This window comes from Rhinolophus ferrumequinum, chromosome 2, assembly GCF_004115265.2.
Source record: "Rhinolophus ferrumequinum isolate MPI-CBG mRhiFer1 chromosome 2, mRhiFer1_v1.p, whole genome shotgun sequence".
Classification (NCBI taxonomy): domain Eukaryota; kingdom Metazoa; phylum Chordata; class Mammalia; order Chiroptera; family Rhinolophidae; genus Rhinolophus; species Rhinolophus ferrumequinum.
The window spans coordinates 12085217-12108479 of NC_046285.1; the positions used below are offsets into that span (position 1 = coordinate 12085217).

The window sequence follows — 23263 nt, forward strand, 5'->3', positions numbered from 1 at the left end:
GATATGTATATATGCAGTTTACTTAATCAAATTGATAATTTGGGGCAGTTAAATCACTTCTATTTCTCTAGTATTAAAATAACTTATATTAGTTCATTTTTAATGTGTTTTGGCACTATTTTTGGGGGATAAACTCTTAGAAGTGGAATTACTGGCATAAATTATAATACAGCTTCTGTGAACTTTTGATATATATCAAGAAATCGTTTTCCCAAATCTTCTTACCAAGTTTAACTTTCAGAAGCAGTAAGAACATATACTTTCATTTTAAAAATGGACTCATATACTTATTTTGGAAAAAAAAGTACAATTCTGAAAAGCTATGAAAAAGAAAATACAAAGCAGCCTAGCAATGACTATTGCTATTGATTTGGCTTAGTTATTTATTTTCTGCTCTACTTCCTTCTAGGATGGATAGATGGTTGGGTGGATAGACAGGTAGGAAGATAGATAGATAGATAGATAGATAGATAGATAGATAGATAGATAGATAGATAGATAGATAGATAGACGTTAGAAAGATAGAAAGATAGTATGAACACATGGATGAGAATACTTATAAAACAATATTTAAGGTGTTTTACATTTTTTTGTGATTATGCATAACTCTGTGACTAATGCCTTTACCTTTAATATAATTGTTTATTTCATTAATATAAATCCTAGAAAGAAAATCAGGAAGAATAAATATTTTTAACTTTATGTAAAAGTGTGTGTGGTATACACACATATATAAAATGTCAAAAGGGTGGTGCATCAACTTTTGCTCTCAGCATCCATGTATATGAATATTTGTTACATTTACCCTCACAATTGTTGAGTATTAAAAGGATTTTCGTATTTTGTTTAATTTGATAGGAAGAAAATGATACCTTATTGTTTTGATTTGTATTTATTTGATCACTAGTCAGGTAAAATATATATTTTTCTAATGTTTATTATACATATATAAGTATTCTTCTAAAGAAATTCTGTTAAAGTTCATAATCATTATCTGCTTTTATTACTGTGCATAATGCTTTCTTTATTAATATTATTAATGATTTAGCTCACACCATTGTTACTTTGTATACATGAAAATAATTCTTATTTTTTAATTAACTACATTTATTTCTGTATTTTATTTCCATTTTTAGTACTTCTAGTTCAAAAAGTCTTTTCACATAATCAACAAATTACTTAAATATTATGGTTGGTTAGTTAATTATGTGGAAGAGCTAATGAAATGAAATCCACCCCACCCTCTGAGTTCAATTCTGTTCTTTGCACCAGCAACAGGCATCAAATCAAATACTATCCCAGTACTCAGCTTGATTGAATTGTTTTTCATTTCAGAGACCAAAAGACCATGCCTTAAATTCTCTCAGCTAAGTATAAAGGATTCCCTCAGAGATTTGTTTAAGCCCAAAATTGAGGTGTTTCTGATAATGTATACAAGGAACAACCTAAACTGTGGGCAGCCACTGTTTGAGCAGAATAACTCACTCAACGTTAATTTTCGCACAAACAAGAAAACAGTCTGGATTGTTCATGGATACAGACCAACAGGCTCCACTCCACAATGGCTTCAGAACTTTCGAAGAATTTTGTTGATTGAAGATGATATGAATGTAATTGTAGTTGACTGGAACCGTGGTGCTACAACTCTTATTTACAGTAGAGCAATTAAAAATGCCAGAAAAGTTGCTGCAAGTTTGAGTCAATGCATTCAGATACTTTTGGTAAGTCTGGAATTTTATGTATGATATATGTTATACAATATACAGTGTGTTATGCGATACCACAAAGTGGTAATAAAAGAATGTGCTTTTAATGCTTTTCCCCCGTAGCATTCAGAATTACTGCTTTGACATGCTAAAGTGTGCAGTCATCTTTCTTTGTAGAGATGGAGAATTCTATATCTAGACATGAACTGTATGATTTTAAAAAATTATCTTAAAGACTAAGTTATTGTATTTTATCTTAAAAATCTTTTAAGATTTTAATTTTTTAAACTTTACCTATACAGATTTCAGGCAAAGGTAGTGAGTGCTTCTATGTGGACAGAGTGAATAAACTAGATAATCATTAGGTTCTTTAGATATCTTTTCTAAGGTATAGCTAATATGTTTATAGTTAATCAAGTGTGAATTAGTAAAAGGGAGGGAAAAGCAGCTTGAAAAGGAGCATACTTCTGCCGACCTTGGAGGCAGGTCTCAGTTTTATACAGATTTGTGCAGGATTTAGGTCCAGGGTTGGGATGGGTCAAATAAATTCAGGACAGTTTTGGGTCATCTTTGGTTGCTAAGTAACCTATAGGGAGATCCAGAGAGAGGTGTGGTGATGGACACTTGAGAGAAAGAAGGGTGATGTCTGATTTGGGGGTATTTCTGAACTTGAAATCTGCCTTTGAGTTGTTGTTGTGCTTAACTTCCAAGCCTCTGCTGAAACTGAGCAAGCGTAACACAGCCAAGAAATAGTTACATGTAGTGATTAGGAGTCAGACTGGAGGGTTTCAAAGAACAAATCCATCTTTTATCATCTGTGTGATTTTGAGCAATTGCCTCATTTCTTTATCTATACATTTGGAATAACAAAACTTTATAACAGTATTTAAATATTAAATTAAATTAATTCTTAACCAGTGCCTGACATATAATAATCATTGAATTAAAATCAGCTATCATGATTTTTACATTCTCAAATTTGGACAAAACCAAACCATCTCTCTAGACTCTAGAGAGACAGAGGAGGTAATTGATGCACCTGTTCTTACTGATAGTCTGTAAATTGAATTGATTTTTCCTTATAGCAGTAGTTTTCTTTTCTAAATTAATTAGTATGTACTGTAAAGTGTGAGAAATGTGAACGTTAAATTGGAAATTTTATTGCGTTAGATAAATTTCTAAGAGTCCCTCTGCTTGCAAAGGGTTTATATTACGGAGAAGGGATGAAAAGATCAGTTGCACTAAAGTTGAAAGCAATACTCCCTCAGGTTTCTGGGCATTGCTCTGAAAAATTTGAAGAAAATTATCACCCTGTGCTTGGGAAGCCTGAGTCTAGTTTCTCATAAGCAGTTAATACTCCACATCCTTCTCCAAGCCATCAGATGCGGCGCTGTGGAGACTGGGCCATGACTTGTTTCCCGAGAATGTAAAGGAAGCAATTCTCCCTCCGTTGAGCTCCTAATCCCAGGGATGGGGCAGGTGAGACTCTGAGAGATGCTCAAAACCTGGGCTTGGAAGATCTGACTCCATCACTCCCCAGCTTGTGACCCAGAGAAATCACTTACAAATCTATGAGTCTTACAGTATCGTCTCTGAAGTGAGGATGATTATTCACACTGTTCAGTTTTCCAAGAGTTTTTGACACAATTTGATCAACTGAAACAGAGAAGCAGATTAGTATATATTTTGGAGTTAAACAGACCTGGACTTGGAGTCTATCGTTTTCCCCTGTAGTATGTGGTTTCAGGCAACTCATTATTAAACCATATTCATTCAGCATTTAATAGGTTCTAGGAACAGTTTTAGGCAATAGGATAAAACTAAATAACTCACAGGAATATTGTAAATATTAAGTGTGAGATTTATAAAGCACTTATTAAGGCAGGTGGTACAAAGTAAGTACACAATGATCTTTAATTATTATAAAATGTTTTACTAATTACATGTGTTATTTTGCATATACTCTTCTAGATAATAGATGACAAAGGTTTTTAAATTTTTAAATAAAAATTTAATGGCATTTTAAAAATGTAGAGAAAAGTCAGATCTCTTCTGGAAAAACTTGAGCAAAGATATAGTTGTTTTGAAATGATGAAATCCCATTCCCTATCTCCCAGAAATGGATTAAAGTAGAAAAAACGTAACACATTTTAGGATATTGGTGCACAAGGCCTAATTTGTGCTTTTTCTGAAATGAAAATCGTAACACTACATTTTTAATTGCAGAAGCATGGAGCGTCTCTTGATAATTTTCATTTCATAGGCATGAGCTTAGGGGCTCATGTTAGTGGATTTGTTGGAAAGAGATTTCATGGTCATCTTGGAAGAATAACAGGTAATATATTTGCGACAAAATGAACGTTTTAGCACACTTTTAAGTATCAGAAATTACTTTATTTAAAATTTGATAGGTACAGTAATTAATAGAAATATACAAACATTTTCTTTTTTGTATGTTATACTCAAATGCTAGTCTTTGTTTTATTAGACTTTAAAGTCTTGTTTAATTCTTAACTAAGCTTAAGCTACCCTTATAGAATTGAAAAGAAACAGATGAATTTCTGTAACCCCTGTTAAAGAAACATTTTTATAGCAATCCAGAGAAAAATTTGGACCGTTAAATAGAAAACTTTTTTTCATGTATTAACTAAAAATATAAACATAAACTGTATTTAGTTTTCACAAACTTTGATGTATTTCAATTCTTTTGAAAATTTTACTGGAATGCCAGAAGAGAGAATCAGGAACTGGTATCCACGCTTAAGCGATTCTGGATCCCGATTTCCCTCATTCTTCCTTACCAGTGTTACCACATCCAGTAAGCTTGGCAACCAAATAATGCTGACATGGATTTTCATGCTTTCCTTTAGGAATGGTGGTGATTTTAGAACTAGAAGGATAGTATCCCTCCTAAACTATTTAGCTGTTTAAAAGTTGTGGAGATGCATGTCCATAGAAGATTTATAATAATTTCAAGTGTAAATAAATGTAATAGAGATTCAGTTAAGCAAAGGGGTAAGGGAGAGGTGAATAACTTGTACAGATAGTTAGGATCTTTTCAAACCTTTAGTATACGTTACTTATTCTGACTGCATTTGATATTATTCCCATTATACAGATGTGAAAGCTAAGGATAACTGAATCAATGTGGGAGGGTCAGCTAAGCCAGGATTTACACAAAGATCACTAACACCAAAAGCCCATTCTCTTTCAACCATCATACTAGCTCTGTTTAAACTGATGATGATCCTACTTTATTTTAAGTTTTGTTTACTCACATATGAGTATAAGTCCAGTTTGAATGGCTCCACATGCCAAGCAATTATGACCGTTTACAAGGCCAGAAAATGTGGTGTTTCTACATCAGAATAATTTATAGGAAGAGAGAAGTTTCTGCTTCATTCTGTAATTTTGCTAAATAAACTAGGGAACTAAAAGGGCTTGATAATAAAAAAATAAATAAAATAAATAAAAAGAAAGATACTATTTAGAAAAAGAAGCATAGTGAACAAAAAAAATTGGTCATCATGTGGGTAAATCTGAACAAGCGTTAGCAACAGAAGTAATAAATGACTATATTGAGAGATATAGAAACAAGGTGAAATTAAAGTACTGGACACATAACATGATAACATGTGAGACTGGAGGGATTTTAGTTATGCAGGGAAAAGGTGAGAATGTTACATAAAATATACAGACTAAAAAAAGGGGGGGCTGAGATGAGGAACATTATATTTACTTTTTAAAATATATTTTTAAGATGACAGTTTCTTCTACTGCATAGATGTTCTCCAGGTGCTGAATTTTATCTCCTTCCTCATTTTTTGGATACATTCCAGTAGGTCAAGAGCCTAGAATTTTTATTTAGAATTGCAAATACACCAGAAATAGATCCATATTCCATGGAACTTTGAATATCTATTTCTTTTCTTATGTGTGTGTGGTAAATTTTTATGAGAAATGAATGATAAATAAATATGTTTATTTAAATGTAAAGCAGTAATAAATACATTTTATTCCACAGCCAAAATTGCATTTAACCTATAGGTAAATCCAGGATGAACTAGTAAGGAACAGGGTCCAAGATAGGACCAGGATGGTATTGATTTATTTCCCCCTCAGAAGTAGTAGTAGTTATTTATTATTAAAGTTCTACCAGTTTATTTCTAATTACTTAAATAAAAATGCTAAAAAAAAACCTCTGCAGTATTTTGTTGAGGCATCTCTAGTGTGGCTTAACACTAGATTGTTGATAAACTCTGAAGACTGGTAAAATGTATTATTCATATAATGAATATAGTTGCTATACATACAATTTTATTTATCTTTAGCTTTGTTTTTAGACAGGTTTAAGCTAAAACTGTACAGGCTTATTATATTTATGATGCAATAATAATGCAAGCATATAATCTAATGATCACTGTAATAGGACTTGATCAATAGATCGATAGTTTCTTTCTTGAATTTCAGGTCTTGACCCTGCTGGACCAAAATTCTCTGGAAAACCATCCAATGCCAGATTAGATTACACTGATGCAAAGTTTGTGGATGTCATCCATTCTGATACCAATGGTAACAATGCAGGATTTATTGCTTAATTATTTGAAAGTCAAAAATGAGATGTAGATTCTAAAGAAAAGGAGAATGTAAGAGGAGAAAGAATAGTTCATAAAGTGATAATAAATCTGCAATTATATATTGATTATAGGTCCCCCAAAGTAATATTTTTGTGGAGTTCATGAAATCCTGTGGTGCCTGCAGCTTTCCTTCTTTAGGTTTCAAGAACTGTCATGTCATCCTAAAAAACTGAAATTTGACAAAAACAATACTTCATCCTATTAATGCTGTTGACAGTTTTATTGATTTGATCAAAATTTCCCCCATGCTTAATGTTCTTGATTTATTTAGGTTACCCTTCCCACCACTCATTTTCTCACTGTGATAAATATCAGCTAGTACTGAGCACAGCAGTTCAGGCACAGGTAGAGAATACCTTTCCCTAAAGGTAGGGAAATAACTTCTCATTTTTAATGTCTAACAGGCTGTTGATTGTTTTGGCCAGAGTTGGACAGGCACTATCAAGGAATAATTTAGATGGCCCTGATCCCCTCCTGATTTGAAAATGATGATACTAATATTTATCATCCCTTTCTATACATCAGGCAATGTTTTAAGTGCTTTATATAAATTAGTTATGGAACTCTTCTAAGTCCCCATGAGATAAATAACCGTTGTCATCATTCTATACTGATGAGAAAGCTGGGCCCAAGATTGCAAGGCCAGTAAGTGGCAGAGCCAGAATCTGAAATCATATCTTTTGGTTACAGAGTCTGCACTTCACCAGTATGTTGCTCTGATTGTTGTGTTGTGATTGTGGGCATGGGGAGGACATGATGCTAAGCTAGAGAAGGAGGAAGTGACCCTCAGACTGCCCTTCTTCTCTGTTTCCTCAGGTTTCTTTTTCCTTTGGTCCAGGTAATTTATTTGTTTGCATATTCCTCTGAATTTACCTTGTGACGACCCATACCAGTGATTTTGTGAGAAATATAAAGACCATAAATGCCATAAAAATTTTCAACTTCTGTATCTATGTGCCAATCGGCTGAGCCTGTAATAGGAACAATTCTGCTCCTTCTTTGGAATCTAAGTTTACTTTCATCTTACAGGGAATCAGTGCCCAAAGTTTTATGGTTCTAGCATGATAACCCCAAACTCTCAAGTCTTCTTTGTCTCTAGCCCTTTATATCAGCTTAACATTTCCACACACAGGACACCTACTGCTCAATCACTCTGCAGCTCTTTGTCTGAACTCTTCTTCCTGAAATCCCAATTTCAATTCTGCCTATGACCTTTTGAATTAGTTCTTCATACTTTTTGTTATTTTTGTTCGCATTTTTTTACTTTTCCTAATAAACTCCTTTGGATTGTCTTATATAGACATCTCTTGGTATTTATGGGGCATTGGTTCCAGGATCCCCACAGATATGAAACTTCACGGAAGTTCAAGTACCTTATATAAAAGAGTGTAGTATTTTGCATATAACCTACACACACCCTCTTGTATACTTTAAATCACCTCTATATTGCCTATAATACTTAATACAATGTAAATCCTATGCAAATAGCTGTGATACTATATTGTTTAGGGAATAATGACAAGAAATAAAGTCTGTACACGTTCAGTATAGATGCAACCATCATAGGCCTTACGCCAAAGTACATGTTGGTAACAGAGTAACATTTTTATTTTTTCAAATATTTTTGATTTATGGTTGGTTGAATCTGTGGACGTGGAAACCATGGATATGGTGGGTCAACTGTATTCTCAACATCTTTGGATGACTCAGCCTATCAGCTCTAAGTTGCTACTACATGCCACATAGTTGGCACATTGATTGATCTTTTCATGACGATCACAAATGAGGAACAGAGAATTTTGACACTGAATATTCACCTAACGATATAGATTAACATCACAACCATACTAATCTAAAGAAGCCAGACACAAAAGCATACATGAAATAAGAGTGAATTTATATATATTTTCAAAAAGGGAAAATCTAAACAATAATATTTTGGGATGCACCCTTAGAAGGTAAAGAAGAGCAAAATAAATGATTTTATTAAAAGAAAAGATTATGTATTTATTTATTTTTGTTTTAGAGGAAAGAGAGAAGCTGGTGATCCGATAAGGGCGCACTAGGCGCTTCTAAGGTGCTATTTCTTGACACGAGTGTGATAGCGAAGTGGTTATTTGCTTTGTAAAAAACAATCAATCGTTAGCATCATGTTTTATATTCTTTTCTGGCATGTATGTGTTATATCTTACAATAAAAAGAAAATTAAAGAGCCATATGTGCTCTACCCACCCTTCTTGAAACCAAGGGAATAAATGACCTAAGCAGACCATGCGGCCCTGCCCCCTCCATCTGAAAGAAGAGAAATGACCTGTCTGAATCAAAGGCTGCTTGTAAATTAATAACCAATGTCTTCTGCTTCTCCTTGATTCTTGAGCAGTCTTCTTGGCTTGATTCTAATTCAGTGGCAGATTGGAGAAAATGATGGCTCCAATCTTAGAACCCTTAGTCTTGGAATTTCATGTTGAGTTCAGGTATGAGGACATTTTAAAGATTTCCAAAAATATTGGAATTTTTTGGGTCGTATTTAGGAGACTGTTTCTCCTTGCTTAAATTCCTCAAACTAAGTGACTGATTGAATGTACAGAGTGATTGGTGACCATACCCTCACCATTGTCACAATCAAATTACATACATGCTTTGCTGAATTCTAAGGGGTTCTAATGAAGTCGTCTAAGTTGTCTTTTGGCTTTCCTTGTTAGCTGAATTCCTGCCCTCATAATGCACATGCCCCGCGTTTTCATGCCCTGGGAATACCTCACTAGCTGTTAACTGTTTCTGTTACATACTAGAATTAAATAAAGTTGTTACATCTTAATCCTAATCCTTACTCTCAGATCCAAGTATTTATCTTTGTTATGCTACACCTCTTACTAAGCTCTTTAAGAATTCATTGTTGTAGGAAATTTCTTGTGCCTCAAGGCAAGGCAGTGCAGTCTTACTTGGCAACGATATTTTATATCTAATCACAATCCTGAATATTTTGAACTTGCTACCCTCTTTCATTCCTATGGATGGCCCCCTGGATTGTAGACCCCATATTGGTAATGGACCCAGAATTTGCACCTTTCTCAGTGCCCCAAGGATCTACAGATATACAGAAGCCCTTAAATCGTAGCTACATATTTCATGTCACTCTGACCCAGCTTGTTTCAGAGGAAGCAGCGTATTTAGATTGTTTTCCAATTTGTGAATCTAGCACTAAGTTCTAGGCGTGACTATCCAGAATCTTGCCTAAAAGCTCCTACATGACGTGGCTTTATTTCTTCCAGTGCTCCCTCTTACACACTATACTGGAGCTTCCCTGGCTTCCTTGAATACCCCAGGCATGTTCGCACAGTACCTTCTTGGCTCTCGGCCTCATTCACATCTTTGTTCAACTCTTACCTCCTCACTGGGAAATTCTTTAACTAAATTACTTAGAAGGGTGACCTACTACCCTCACTACCCTCACTGTTCTCTTATTCTATTTAATTTTTCCTATAACACTTATCTGACATACTGTATTTTCACTTGTTATGTCTTCCTTCCAGTGGACTATAATTCTACTACAATAGGGATTTTTGCTCCTCTTTTCTTTTTCACTTATATATTCATAGCACACAGAATTTCGATAGGCCCATAGTATACTGGTGACTGGTAAATGTGCTAAAGTAATGAAACATAATTTTCATAGGGAATTAATTTGAAGAATTAGTAGCAGAAAAACTCATCTTCTTAAAAATTGCATTTATTTTCAATTCAACTTTTAAAAGAGTCACTTTCAATGGATTTTATAGGAGATTTTGTTTTATACAAGCGTTGCTGACCTGATTATATGCACTTTGTGATTCTTGGGTGGTTTTCATCTCAGGTTTAGGCATTAAAGAACCTGTGGGACACATGGATTTTTATCCAAATGGAGGAGTAGAGCAACCTGGCTGTCCTAAATCAGTATTTTCAGGTATACCAATAGTATTTTCGAATGAATTACATATGCTTCAAAAACGATAAAAGTAAATCAATGTACTTTTTCCCTCTTAATCTGTGGGCAAGATTTTGATCACCAGTGCCCATAATTCCTGAGATGTTATTAGTGAAAAATGGTTTAATTTGATCCTTCTCAGTTCATAAAGGTTACTAGTAAACATCCCATTTGGTCATGGATGAGACCTATTACTTTATAGTTTCAGCAGTTTTAGTTTATAATTTTAAACATTAGGAGACATTATAAGTCATTGACGAAGTACATATAGCTGAGGATCATATCACACAAGTTTGGTCTCAGGATTTAATCTTTACCATCACCATAGTACTGTACTAGCATACATTTGTTAACTCTTACACTTGGTTGTTTTGTACATAAATAGCTCAGCACCTGTTCCAGGTATGGAATTTGGCTCACTTCAGAGCCTCAGTGAGAAATGTTCTGAGTTCTACAGTGGCAGCTTGTCAAGTAACACACTGCTAAAGGCTATTGCAGCTGGAGAAGTTAGGTCAAAGGGATACGGGTATAAGAAGTTGGGGAGGAAAGGGACATGATAAAGTTTAAATGTTACCTGGTTTCATAAGTCATCTCTGACATTGAGTAGAAATGTTAAGTGAGATGGGTTAGAAGGGAGAAATGAATACACTAGTTATTAACTACGATAGCACTGTGTTTGCAGAATTTGTTAAATTATTGAAATTGAACATTTTTACTGTGTTAATTATTACTTTAGAAAAATTTCTTATAAATCTCATGTAAAAGATATACTAAATTTAAATTTTCAATGGTATTATTTGTTTAGTTGCTTGAGATAACACTGTGTGTTGTAGTCAACACTTTAATATTCATAAAACACAGTATTAAGTACAACTGAATCTTTAATTTTTCTCTAATTTACTTGAACTTGGTTTAATACACCTACAATTCTTTTACTTGATTTTTAACACCTAAGGAATACAATTTGTTAAGTGTGACCACCAGAGAGCAGTTTACTTGTTCATGGCAACTTTGGAAACAAACTGCAATTTTATTTCATTTCCTTGTCATTCATATGATGCTTACGAGACTGGTTTATGTGTGGATTGTGACAACTTTAAGAAAAAATCATGTCCAAGGCTAGGTAAGAGAGATTGTTATAATTACTGTGATTCTTTGTGGAAAATGAATAACATAATTGTCTTAGTATTTTTTGTTGGAAGTTTTCATTTATTTGTGAATATGTTAACATTTTGTAGAAAAACTATCTGTGGAACAACCGGAGAAAATAGTTCATTTCCTACTAAATATTTTAAAAATATTTTTAAAATATTTAGTGAGAGGAACTTGATTAACTGCCTTTCTATGCTCAATGTAGTGGGCAAATTTGGCAGCTTCATGATGATACTTGTTTTTGATATTCAAAAGGATCTCACTGTCTATTTATGATCCATCTATATTTGCACTAAAGAAAGAGACTTGTGCATTCTTAGTGGCAATGAGAGGTCTTTTTTTTTTGTTTTTTGTTTTGTTTTAATAGGAAATGTTAGGAGCAAGTGAAGAGGTGTGAACCATAGATAGCTTTTCATTGGCTATTAGCAAGTGGACATGACTCTACGTTCACATCTTCCAAATTGACAAAGCTTGGTAAGAGCAGTTAAGTGTTACAACCTCTGATAACTAAAGCCTGCCAGTGAGGAATTTAGAGAAAAAAGATTCCACATAAAAATAAAATGTTAGAGCTGGAAAGAATCTCGGAGACTGTTAAGGGTTTCCTAAAGAGAATACCAGACTCAAAGCATGTAAACATCCGATCAGTATCTTGACAGGATTTGCCAGAAATGTTTCCAAAGCCAAAGGGGCTCCATGAAATAGGAAGCAATTACAAATGCTGAATGAATTACACAGGCTCCTGCAGTGTTCTTCAGCAGGAGGTTTATGCTAATGTACACAGAGAATTGCTGGAAGAGGCAGGAAATATGCAGGCTTCACCAGACTTATTTTCTCGTAGACCCAGTCAGTCCACAAGACATTTTGCGGTATTCGTTTTTTTCAGACCATATGTTTTTGATTGCTTTTCTGGTCCCATCACTTTTCCATACAAATAAGAAAATTGTGACCTAGTGTGAACATATGGATTGCTTAAGGGCACAAGTGAGAACTCATATTAAACCTCTGAAGTCTGTCAACCATTCTTTCTATCTACTACATTGAGATCTCAAATTTGGAGGTAGAAACGTGGGAACAGACAAATACAGGAAGTGGGAAGTGTCTTAAATATATACGTGTGTGTATAATACATGTTCTATATGTACATTCAGTGTATGTGTCTGAAATATATACATATATTAATAATATATAGTGTATATGGATGCTATCTATGCTATATGTAATATGTATAATGTATACATATGTATATCATGTCTATATGATTATGCATAGAAGAATTGGGGCTGTAGTCATGGAGCTGAATTTGTATTCAAGTTTTATATAATCAATTTAGTCTGCTGAGTTTACTAAAAAGAGTTACAGGTAAAATTCTGAATTTGTAATACAATAGTAAACACTTTGAAAGTGGATACTAGCCATAGAGAATATGTTAAGCTCTGATAAGATATCTGTCGAGGGAGTAGATTTGTTTGTGAATCTTTAGCTTGAGTTATTATTGTAATTAAAATAAATAAAATGTGAAATTATTTGAAAAATAATTTGTTATAAAAATCCCATTAATACAAAAATAATAATATTATTATTATTCATTGATGCTTTAGTTCCTTTAGTAATTTCAAATTTTTGTAAGCTATTTGATGGAAATCCAATTTCTAATGTTCTGTTTCTCAAATCCCAGGTTTTCAGGCTGAGCAGTGGAAAGATGTTTTAAAAGAAAGATCTCTTAGGATCACTGTGTTTTTGGATACTGCTGGCAAAAATCCATTCTGTAGTAAGTTAACATTTTTATCAAATGAACAGATGATTAGTTCTAATACTAATTTTATATTTTATTCAAAATGTTCTTTCTACCCACTCCAATTCCGTCATGCACTTTTCAAGGAATTTTAAAACTTGTCAGAGCCAATTGTACAAATTCAGATTAGGACTTGATTTTTTTAGATAAAATGAACATTTGCTTTGGGTAATATTTTTCCCAAAGAAACACTCAAGGTCCTTGTTTATTTTTCCCCCAAATTTGTCTGATTATCCTTCCTACCCTTAGAGTTATGTTAGCATATACCAGGTTACAGAGTTTAAGACATGTATCTACACTATTTGCCACCCTTTTGGGAACTGAAACTACATGTATAAATACAAAAAAAAGTATAAGTAAATAATAATCTTCCCAAGATATTTAGAGTTAGACAAGAGGAAAAATTTGAAGAACAAGAGAGAATCTTTTAGAAATAAATTAAATAATTAGATTTATGAGGGGCTAGTAAAGAAAGCAAAATTATTTTGTTTAGAGATGCAAATCTAGAAGTGGTTTGTAAATAAAAGTAAATCCTGTTATATGAAGAATCTTCTGAGAAAAATTTCCAGTCACTGCCATTGACCTTGGTTACTGGTGTATAAATATTTAAAATAGATTATCATATTTAAAAAATGTTTAGCTCAGTTATTGTCAGGGTTTTACAGTTACAGTTGCTGTCAATTTTAAGATATTATAATTTTTTAAACATTAGTGATGTGTTTGATTATTCAGAATTGGGCCCGCCAATTTATTTATTTATTATTATTTAATTAAATTTATTAGGGTGACAATGGTTAGTAAAATCACATAGGTTTCAAATGTACAATTCTATAATACATCATTTATATATCACATTGTGTGCTCACAACCCACAGTCAGTTCTATTTTCACAACATATATCTGACCCCTTTTACCCTCTTCTACCATCCCCCCTCCGCCCTTACCCTCTGGTAACCACTAAACTGTTACCTGTGTCTATGAGTTTTTGCTTCATTATTTGTTTGTCGTGTTCCTTTGTTGCTTTCAGTTTTACATCCCACATTTGAGTGAAGTCATATGGTTCTTGACTTTTTCTTTCTGATTTATTTTGCTTACCATAATAATCTCAAGATCCATGCATGTTGTTGCAAATGGCAGTATTTCATCTTTTCTTATGGCAGAGTAGTATTCCATTGTGTATATATACCACATCTTCTTTATCCAATCATTTATCCAAGGATTGCTTCCATGTTTTGGCCACCGTAAATAAAGCTGCAATGAACATCAGAACACATGTATCTTTACGGATAAATATTTTCAGATTTTTTGTGTAGATACCCAGGAAAAGGATTGCTGGGTCATATGGTAATTCTTTTCTTAAGTTTTTGAGGAACCTCCATGTTATTTTCCATAGCGGCTGTGCCAATTTACATTCCCACCAACAGTGTATGAGGGTTCCTTTTTCTCCACAGCCTCTTCAACACTTTTTATTATTTGTCTTGATGATAGCCATTCTAACCAGTGTGAGGTGATATTTCATTGTGGTTTTGATTTGCATTTCCCTAACAGCTAGTGAAGTTGAGCATTTTTTCATATATCTATTGGCAGTTTGTATGTCTTGTAGGGAGAAGTGTCTGTTCAGGTCCTCTGCCCATTTTTTAATTGGATTGTTTGTCTTTTTCTTGTTGAGTTGTATAAGTTCCTTATATATTTTGGATATTAGCCCCTTATCAGAGGAATTATTTGCAAATATCTTCTCCTATTTGGTTGGTTGCCTTTGTTTTGTCGATGGTTTTTCGGTCTGTCCGTTTTTCAAATTAAAAATTTTATTGAGTAAATTTAGATTCACAAACAGATATAAGAAATAATACAGAGCGATCCTGTGTACACTTTACCCAGTTTTCCTCAATGGTAAAATTTCACCACACTATAGAATATAATATCACTACCACAATATTGACATTGATACAATCCTCCCATCTTGTTCATATTTCCCCCACAGACTCGTGTGTGTGTGTGTGTGTGTGTGTGTAGATCTGTACAATTTAATCACATATACAGGGCTATGTATCTTATCACCACAGTTAAGATACTGAACAGTTTCATCACCACAAGTATCCCTTGTGGTACTTTTATAAAGACATATATCACCCTCCTGCCTCCTCCCATCCTGCTGTTTCTCACCACTGGCATCCATTAATGGATTCCTAAAATTTCATGTTGAAAATGTTACATAAAGGGAAAATTCAGCATGTGACCTTTTAATTGGGTTTTGTCTATTATGTTAGAATTTCAGTTATATGTAAAGCTTTTATTTTAGCAAGAAGTCATGTGATTTAGGTTTTGGCATTATGTATTCTGAGGTTGTGATTTTTTTTTTTTTAGATGTATAAAGTTTCAGGATTGTGATATAGTCCTGGTGACTTACTTCTTTCTTGCTTTCCACATAAAAATACATCTTGCCTCACAGACTATATTATTGGATTCTATCAAATGGTTTTACCTCATAAAGCCTTTGAATCTTGTCTTTTTTTTCTATCTTCAATATTACATTCTTTAATATTTTATTTCACCCTTATCTAACAATCAGTATTTTTTATGAATGTTATCGTTACATCAAATGCTCACTTATATTTACCAATTTCAATTTTCTGTACTATTATCTTGCCCTGTCCTCCCCCACTTCTTCCTTCTGAGTTTAACTTCTATCTTGCTAAAGTATATCCTTAGTTATTTTCACTAGTAGTCCCTCTCAGTTTGTTTGTTTTTCTGAAAATAACCTTATCTTTCCCTTACTCTGGAATATAAAGTTAGTTCAGGGTAGAATTCTACATTGAGAGTTATTTTCGCTTTGCACTTTGAAAATATTCATTCTATTGTTTTCAGATAAATTTATTATTATTTTTTTCATTTATTGTCAATCTAATTGTTCCCTACAGATAATCTGTAGTTTTCTTCTGGTTAAATCAAGCTATCATCTATCTATCTATTTATCTATCATCTATCTATCGATTTATGGTTTATTATCATTTTCTATTCTCAATTGTCAGTCCAAGTCTCTCTTAAAAATTAAAGAAAAAATTATTTGTGCTATTTCAAAATAAATATTTATATCTTCTTTTAATATAGAAAATTCATTGCAGTCAGCTCTTCTTCAAAATTCTCCCATCAGAGCAAGTTGGATTTTTTTGTTTTTTAGAACTGATGTACCATAATCCAGGAGCATTTTTAATGTAAATTGGGGGAGAGGGCCCTTCACCAAGTGACAGTGTAAGTTTAAATTCCATATTACATGGAGTTTTAGTCTCAGAGAATACTTTTTATGTCCTATGTAAGACCCACACACAACCAATAGGAGGAATTTTCCAAAGCACATGATTACAGACTCTGTACTGTGCAGGGATTTTCATTTCAGCTCTATCATTTAGCATCATGTCTTGTGTTCCAGCGTGGAAGTTGACACTTAAGCTTCTGTCTCCATGCTACACCCAGTTCTCAAGTTCCGTGGAGTTCCAGGGCTTCAGTCCTTATTATAACCTTATATTTGACTTTAATTTCTGTTCATTTTGCCTCCTGAAATTTCCCTTCTTCATCTGAGCTCGGTTGTGTATTTAATTTATGGATCGTATACCCAGAATTTCTGTGTGCTTGTAGCAGGAGAAGGGCTTATTCTGTAGCATCTCAATCTGTCATGCTGCCAGAAATCATCTGAACAAGTCTGAACGCTCACCTCTTTTGGGTGAGGTAGACCAAAGTATTTTGTCTAAAGCTGGGCAGTCCCTTCAAAATAAGTATTTCTGTATATCTCTTGTGTTAGAAATTGGTGAGGTTCAATCATAAATCCATTACTTTATTTGAGGTAGTACTAAGTGTTAGGCAAAAAGTAGAAAGTTCCAATGACTATTTAGTAGCAACATTTAACAGCTAACATGCATACTTTTAGTACATCTATTTCTCACAAGAAAATTTCATGCATTCCACGTTCTGTTTATATAAATTGTCTTCTTGGAGATGGCGCACAGTACTTGGGAAAGCTCACAGAGTCAGTCCTTTCTGTATAGCCCAGACGGCATTGACGATACGGATGAGTTCAGCATGCTTGTCTCTGAAAGATAGATTCTATCAATTTTTAGTAGAGGCGTTTTGAATAAGAACTACTATGAGATCACGCTATCAAGGATTATTTGATTTCATAGTCATTCCTAAACATCCAGTGAAATTGGGAATTATATTGTTAACAAGTTTAGCTAGGACTATCAAACAGGTAATTAAGGAACCTTATATTTACCTTAGATGTGCTATTTAAAAAATTGTTTAATTGACTTACATGCTGAATTTTTTTGTTTTCAGAACCATTGGTATTCACTAATGATTTGTCCAACTCTTCACTGTACCCATGACTACCTGGCAGATTTTGACATTCCTCATTTTCAAGACTAGTTAAAAATTGGCAAGAAGTAAAATATATTACCCATGTATCAAATAAGTGCCTCTTAGTATTATTTGCATATATAATATCTGTCTAGATTACATACTATATACACACATGCATATCTGCATATGTACCAAAATACAGTTTTTTAAAATGTGAATTGCATACTATATTTTTGTTTTGTAGCCTATTATTTTGTTCTCAGTATAATTGTTGTGGATAGCACTATGAAGGATGGCCATATTACGTTTAAATTATTAAACCAGCTCGGAGTGCTTCAAGAACCAAGGCTCTATGAGTAAGTATAATTCAGCTTTCTTTTTTCTTTCATAAATTAAATGTTTGTTTTCTTGACCATCCACTTTGGAAGATAATCCAAGTAACGTAAATTTTATATCCAGGCTGATTTCAAAGACGTGGAGATAGGAAAGTACCTGATTTCAGTAATAGCCCACAGACTGCAGTCCTACAACAGTTGTTGCAAACTTGTTCAGAAGGCAAAGAAATTACGAATCTTGATTTCCTTTACAAACATCATGTTCTATGCAGAACATCATGAAACAGTGATGCATTTTATTCAAATACTTGAATCAATGCATTTTTCATAAAGGAATATAACATATAGAACATATACCGATGTTCTAAATCTGTCCGTCTAAGCCTGGCCAATGGCTTTATTAAGTTTCTATTAATAATTCTTTGCTAATAAATTTAGTCATGCTGCGGGATTTAAACTGTTTTAGATGCCAGGGAATTCAGAGACTTTTAAGTGATCTTTTATTTCCTTTTTCAAAATTAAAATGGGAATGTTTGCTTACTGTAAAAAATGTGTCATATTACAGTAGAAAATGAAAATGATTTATAATTATATCATCTAGGGATAATTACATCGACCATTTGGTTTATAACCATTCCTTCTCCTTTTCTCCTAGATCTTGTACATGCCCCGTACACACACATATTAATATTATTTTTTTATTTAGCAGTATTAGGATCTTATTGCAAATGTGTCCTACATCTTGATTTTTATATAAATGCTGTAGTGTGATCACTTTGCTCTGTCATTAAAAATCACTTACACATTACAATATGATGCCAAATATATTAATGTGCCAGTGTAGGATTTTAAACAGGGAGTATCCATATTGTATATTCAGGTTGGAACTATTCCCCAGATGGATGAGTAACAGGGAGATTAGAGTGGAAGCAGACCAGAAACGTGGCTATTGTAATAATTAATTTGAAAGATGATGGGGCGTGAACCAAGTAAGTGGAAGTTCATTTTTAAGATTTAGAATATATGTGTTTTTATGATTAGTTAAACATGTGGAAGTGAAGGAAATAAACCAATCTAGCGTGACCTCAAGTTTTACGCTTGATGAGTATTTAAACTATGATGCTGTTTGCTGAGCTAGGAGATACATGGAGGGTAACTGATTTAATCATGCAATAAAAGTTTCTGAGAGCTTCCATAGGCCAGGAACTGCACTAGAAATCGAGGACAAAATTCTGGACAAATTAGATTTCTGTCTTTACATAAGTTGTCTAGTGTAGCAGATAGACTTTAAAAATATATAATACAAATAAAATGATGTTTGTCATTATTTAAACAATTTTTAATGACTCTGCATTGCACTAGGCACTGTGCTAAGTGCTGAGGATACTGTGATGAGAAAAACAGACATGGTCCTACCCTCCTTAAGCTTACAGCCTAATGAAGGATATAAAGGTAATCAAATAGTTATAAAAATATGTAAATAAAATCTGTCCATGTCTTGAGGCAAATTATAGTGCGTAAGGAAACATAAAATTGAGGCTGCGAATTAGGGGCAGTCACTAAAAGTTTCTTTAAGAACGCTTTATATTGGTTGAGATCTAAATGATGAGCTGGATTTAGTCTGCTTTGCTGTATTCCAGGCACAAAGGCCAACACAGGAAAAGACCCTGAAGTAGGAGGGAACACAGCCTATTTCAGGAACGGAAGGAAGCGCAATATGCCTGAGAATAGAGGCAAAGAATGCAAGAGATGAGAAAGATAGAGAACACCTAGATTTTGTAGGAACTAGAACTTGTAGGATGTGTTCCAGGATTTATATTTTATTCACTGGGCCAATGAAAACCACTGAAGTATTTTAGTTGAGGCAGTCTTGTTGGGGCCAGGATTGGATTTTTTGTTTGGAAAAACAATTTGACCACAGTGGAGTAGAGGAGGAAGACTGGGTGCTATTGTAAGAAAATGGGCAAGGAACAGCGGTGTCCTGGGATAGTGTTTGCAGTGGAGATGGTAACGTGAGTATGAATTCAAAGCAGAGTCAAGACATTTTATAGGTAAAGTCAGTAGGAATTTATGATAGATTGGATGTAGGGATTGAAAGAGAGGACATTATATCAAGAGTGAATCCTAGTTGTCTGGCTTGAGCCACAGGTGGTTTGTGCCATTGAAAATGGTAAGGGAATGCGTACACTTTAGGATTTTTTGTGTGAGAGGCAGGTGTTCAGGAAGATATCATTTAGATTTGAACCTACTGAGCTTTAGGCATCCTTGAGATACCCAAGTAGACATGGTGAATAACAGTGGGTACGTGTGTCTGGATCTCAGCCGACAGGGCTCAGCTAAGGGCAGAGATTTGGCCGTCACCAGCAAACGGGGCATTTGAAACCATTGGAGTGGATGTGAATTTGTGGAGGAGGACAACACGTTACGGTCTGGACAAGTTGAGTCTGAAGTATCTCTGAGAAACGTAGAGAAGCTCTTGGACGAACATTAGAGATAGGACCATGACATTATGTTCTGTGACACAGGAACTCTGCTAGGAGGGCGCAGAGGGTGAACTCTGAGGGGCGTGATAAGGACCTTTCTGCGGCCTAGTGCAGGGACGGATATAAGATGGACAGGTGCTGGGTGCCCCACTGGCTGCTCGTCAGCTGTTCTATGTGTGGTTATCACTTTTGCTTAAGCAAGACAGCCTGAAGGGAGGAAATTATTTATTTATTAAAAATTCCCTTCCTCTCTTTTATCCCCTCCCCTCCTCATCTTTCCCCTCCTTTTCCCTTTCTTCTTCTTCCCTCCCCTTCCTTCCCCTCCCCTACTCTCTCCTCCCCTCTTCTCTTCATCGCTCCCTTTCCTCTCCTCACCCCCGCTCCTTCTCCTCCTCATTATCCTTGGAGTTTCCTTTGGAGTCAGCAGGCACATGCTGACCGAAATGACTCCAGAGACCCACATTTCTGGCACACAGGGATGAGGAATTGGGTGGAGTGGTGACGTACATCGCCATCGCTTTGCATTACAGCTTTGCATTTGCTTGCTTTGGAAAGGCCCTTGTATACTCTGGTACTCAGTTTTCTCATCTGTAAAATGGTAATACTAATTGCACCTAATAAAAGGAGTTGTGGAGATCATTGGAGATCAAGTATGTAAAACTTTATTGCAGTTCTGAAGAAACTGTTTGTATGAAATACTGCCTTTATTTTTTCCTTTGAATCTTGGGCTTTTACAATTATTCCTTCAATTCACAGATATTTGATAAAGTGACACAGAACAACAAAGGATTATTATTAGAGTACCTTGTCTATTCAAGGAACTGTGATCGTTGTTTAGGGTCTAAAAAAAGAAGTATAAAATTACTTCTCTAATTTTAGACAAATGAACAATCTAGATACCTAGTCAAAAAGACAAGATGTCCACTTTTTCTCCAAAAAGTATACCCAAAATATTGTGTATGAGGATGCAGATATTTTATTTTGTTTTAAATTACTGTTTAACTTATTTTAATAAATACTTTACCAAATATTTATTGTTTGGCCTTTTTTCCTGTAAGATTGGTCTCTTTATCCTGCATTGTTAGATGATTTTTCATTTTAGAATTAAATTATATTTCAAATTAGTAATATGCTGAGTATATAAAATTTTCTGTTTAGGGAGAACAAATCATTTCATAAACTTCAAGAAGTCAAGATTCTAGTTCAATTTTTAAATGATGTAAATATTTCAAGCATTGGTTTGGCGTATCAGAGCTCAAATCGACAATGTTCCACACGCAAATACAGCATCAAGCGTTTCATGTTAAAATCACTTACATACCCAGAAAGGTAAGAAAACTGAATTTTGATTTCAATTTGTTATCTCTTAAACTCGAAAATATAGATTGCTAAGGATTGGTTTAAGAATTCACGTACTCAAATATCTGTCTATTGTTTATTTAAAATTATATTTTATTAGAATATCTAAATGGTAAAAAATGCCGTTTTTTTGTTTGTTTGTTTTGGATGAGATTCGTTTGGAATCACATTATCCAAGCAAGGAAAACACACACAGAATTGTTTCATAAAACACAACAAAAATGAAAAGAAGTAAGACAAATGTCTGCCTTAGAAGTTTGTCAATAATTTTTATATATATACATATATATTTCCAGAGGGGTTGAGAGTACTTTTTTAGATGAGGTCCAGTGGCTGAAAACTCTGTAATGAGGTATATGGTAGCAGAAGATAGAAATGACCATGACTTTTAATGATCTTTTCTCTTGCCCAACTTTATTACCCTTTATTTGAGAAGAGAAAAAAAGTCCGTTTTCATCTGCTGTATCTAAGATTCTACAGATCTCTGGAGATTCAATCTCAAGAATATACTTGTCAGGTGTGCGGCTCAAGCACATATACATTAGAGCATGGGAAGAGTCTGACTCTACCCTTTAATTTTATAGTCACCAGTCTTTATTTATTATTTTTTTTAATCTTTACAACATTATTTATTTATTTATTTAGTTTTTTAGGGAAACAGAATTTTACTGGGGAACAGTGTGTACTTCCAGGACTTTTCCAAGTCAAGTTGTTGTCCTTTCAATCTTAGTTGTGGAGGGTGCAGCTCAGCTCCAGTTGCTGATGTTAGTTGCAGGGGGTGCAGCTCACCATCCCTTGCGGGAGTCGAGGAGTCGAACCGACAACCTTGTGGTTGAGAGCCCGCGCTCCAACCAACTGAGCCATCTGATACTGGCTCATGTGGGAGTCAAACCGGCAGCCTTCGGCATTAGGAGCACAGAGCTCCAACCGCCTGAGCCACTGGGCCGGCCCTACAGTCACCAGTCTTGGTTTGTCAGTTATGTTACAAATATCTCCATTCCAAAACATGTGCCACCATCATTACTGTGTGGGTCCCAATTTCTTTTTTTTTTTTTTAATTTATTGGGGTGACAATTGTTAGTAAAATTACATAGATTTCAGGTGTGCAATTCTGTATCACATCATCCATAAATCACACTGTGTGTTCACCACCCAGAGTCAGCTCCCCTTCCATCACAATACCCAATTTCTTAAAGACAATAGGTTCTAGCAGTATATTTCTAAGCCCATTTAATGGGCTCTTCTTGGTTTCATGTCCTTGCAACTGGAGAAGTTTTCCCACTCTTCTTGTCCTCATGGTATTGATGTACATGTTCGCCATAGCAGAATTCATATTTCCACAAAAAACACTTCTGTGGAAGCACTATGAACCACTAAGAGCTCTTTAATGAGATGGTCATCTGTCATTTTCGATAGTGAGTTGTTCTGACAGGTAACATCAACCGAGTGCCCATAACGATGGGTTTGTGGATTGCTAGAAAT

The 23263-nt window shown here is 34.4% G+C and overlaps 1 protein-coding gene across 1 annotated transcript in view; it reads left to right on the plus strand.

Annotated features, from left to right (window-relative positions):
• The first annotated feature begins 1341 nt into the window (after positions 1-1341).
• LIPI (lipase I) overlaps positions 1342-23263 on the plus strand; it is a 28844-nt gene continuing 6922 nt past the window's right edge. The window contains exons 1-8 of the mRNA XM_033134773.1: positions 1342-1721; positions 3933-4041; positions 6177-6278; positions 10197-10286; positions 11263-11430; positions 13135-13227; positions 17849-17960; positions 21581-21751. Coding sequence (XP_032990664.1) covers positions 1428-1721; positions 3933-4041; positions 6177-6278; positions 10197-10286; positions 11263-11430; positions 13135-13227; positions 17849-17960; positions 21581-21751 — 1139 coding nt within the window. The 5' untranslated portion in view covers positions 1342-1427. The remainder of the gene's footprint in view (positions 1722-3932; positions 4042-6176; positions 6279-10196; positions 10287-11262; positions 11431-13134; positions 13228-17848; positions 17961-21580; positions 21752-23263) is intronic.